The 1,387-nt window shown below is 37.6% G+C and overlaps 1 protein-coding gene across 1 annotated transcript; it reads left to right on the top strand.

Annotated features, from left to right (window-relative positions):
* The first annotated feature begins 604 nt into the window (after positions 1-604).
* Positions 605-1,387, top strand: LOC100812629 (uncharacterized). The gene has a single exon (XM_003531628.5). The coding sequence runs from the start codon at positions 743-745 to the stop codon at positions 1,244-1,246; it is 504 nt and encodes a 167-aa protein (XP_003531676.1). The 5' UTR covers positions 605-742; the 3' UTR covers positions 1,247-1,387.

Raw genomic sequence — 1,387 nt, 5'->3', positions numbered from 1 at the left:
CTATTTTTCTTCTCCTTTTTTCTCCATCTCTTTTGAGCTAAATAGACTTTTGTGAAAGTTCACTTTGCTTCTCTATAAGTGTATTTGATTTTATTTCATTTCATTCTATTTGTCTAGAAGCACATTTGATTTTTTATTTCATTTCATTGATTGCATTCTATTATATGTGTTTTCAGTTTTCACATCTCTTATTTCTAACAAAAGGTGGTAAAAATAAAGATACATATATAAAACTATTTAAAAAATAATCTCTATATAAACATCTAAATTTATCTTATATTCTAATTGTTTTATTTTTCTCACTCTCTTGTACACCCCTTCTCATTTAAATATTCTTCTCTCCTGAAATGATGTGAAATGATGAACTCTCCTCTTGTGTTTTTAATGTCAATTAAATGATTCAGTTTTACTTCTTATTTTAAATCTATTATTTTTAAAGTCTCTAGCTATAACTTTAATTTGCATATTTTTAAAAAGAAAGAATCAATAATTAATAACAATAATAATAACATATCACAGTATAAATTTGATCATAAATTAAAAAATATAACTTATGATCAAATCATAGTATTAAAATCCAAGGAAAGTGAAGTAGAGAAACACATGAGGCGTTAAAGATAAAGAAAAGCCCAAAAGGCCCAAAAAGGTTGCACACCACCGCCTCAATCGGTGCTATATGCATCCATTGTGATTACGGTTGACACAACACAAAGGAAAACGTGATGTGATGTGATGTGATGTGATGGAGTCTACAAAGGAACAATCTGGAATGCTGCACAAGATCCTACCTCCACGTCTAGAAGATGCCGGCCTCGAAGATCCTGCCCTTCCACCCGATTCCATCCACGAAGCTTTTCTGAAGGCCGCCGCCGCCGTCAAATCACGCGCCGCCTCCATTTTCTCCTCCACCGACGACGACAACGACGGAGGTTGCGTCAGCGACCCGTGGCCCAGCGCCAAGGACGCCTCCGATGCAGTCATCGGAGTCGAATCGGAAAACGAACTGCCGGGATCCTGCATCGTAGAGAGGGGAGTCGAGCCCGTCGCCGACGAAGTCAAAGTTGCTGGTGAAGGAGGCGACGCCTCCGCCGACGTGGTGGTGGAGGGAGGAGACAAATTAGGAGAGGATGTGGAAGCGTGCGTTGATGAGTTGCAAGGGTTGGATATCAAGGATGTGAAGAAAGGTGGAGAAGAAGATGATGAAGAAGAAAACAAGAAACCTACCTTGGTTGAAGGCTATGTGTGAAAAAAGGGTTAAATCTTTATGTTCTTGTTCTTTACCCACTTGTACTAGTAGTTTTCTGTAATAATCTTTTAAGTGTCTTAACGTTTGTAATATGAAGAAAGTTTCTTCAATGTTCATAATCAATGCCTTCGTTTCACATAA

This window comes from Glycine max, chromosome 8, assembly GCF_000004515.6.
Source record: "Glycine max cultivar Williams 82 chromosome 8, Glycine_max_v4.0, whole genome shotgun sequence".
Classification (NCBI taxonomy): domain Eukaryota; kingdom Viridiplantae; phylum Streptophyta; class Magnoliopsida; order Fabales; family Fabaceae; genus Glycine; species Glycine max.
The sequence above is the reverse complement of the archived record's forward strand: the minus strand, read 5'-3'. Positions and strand labels throughout refer to the sequence as shown.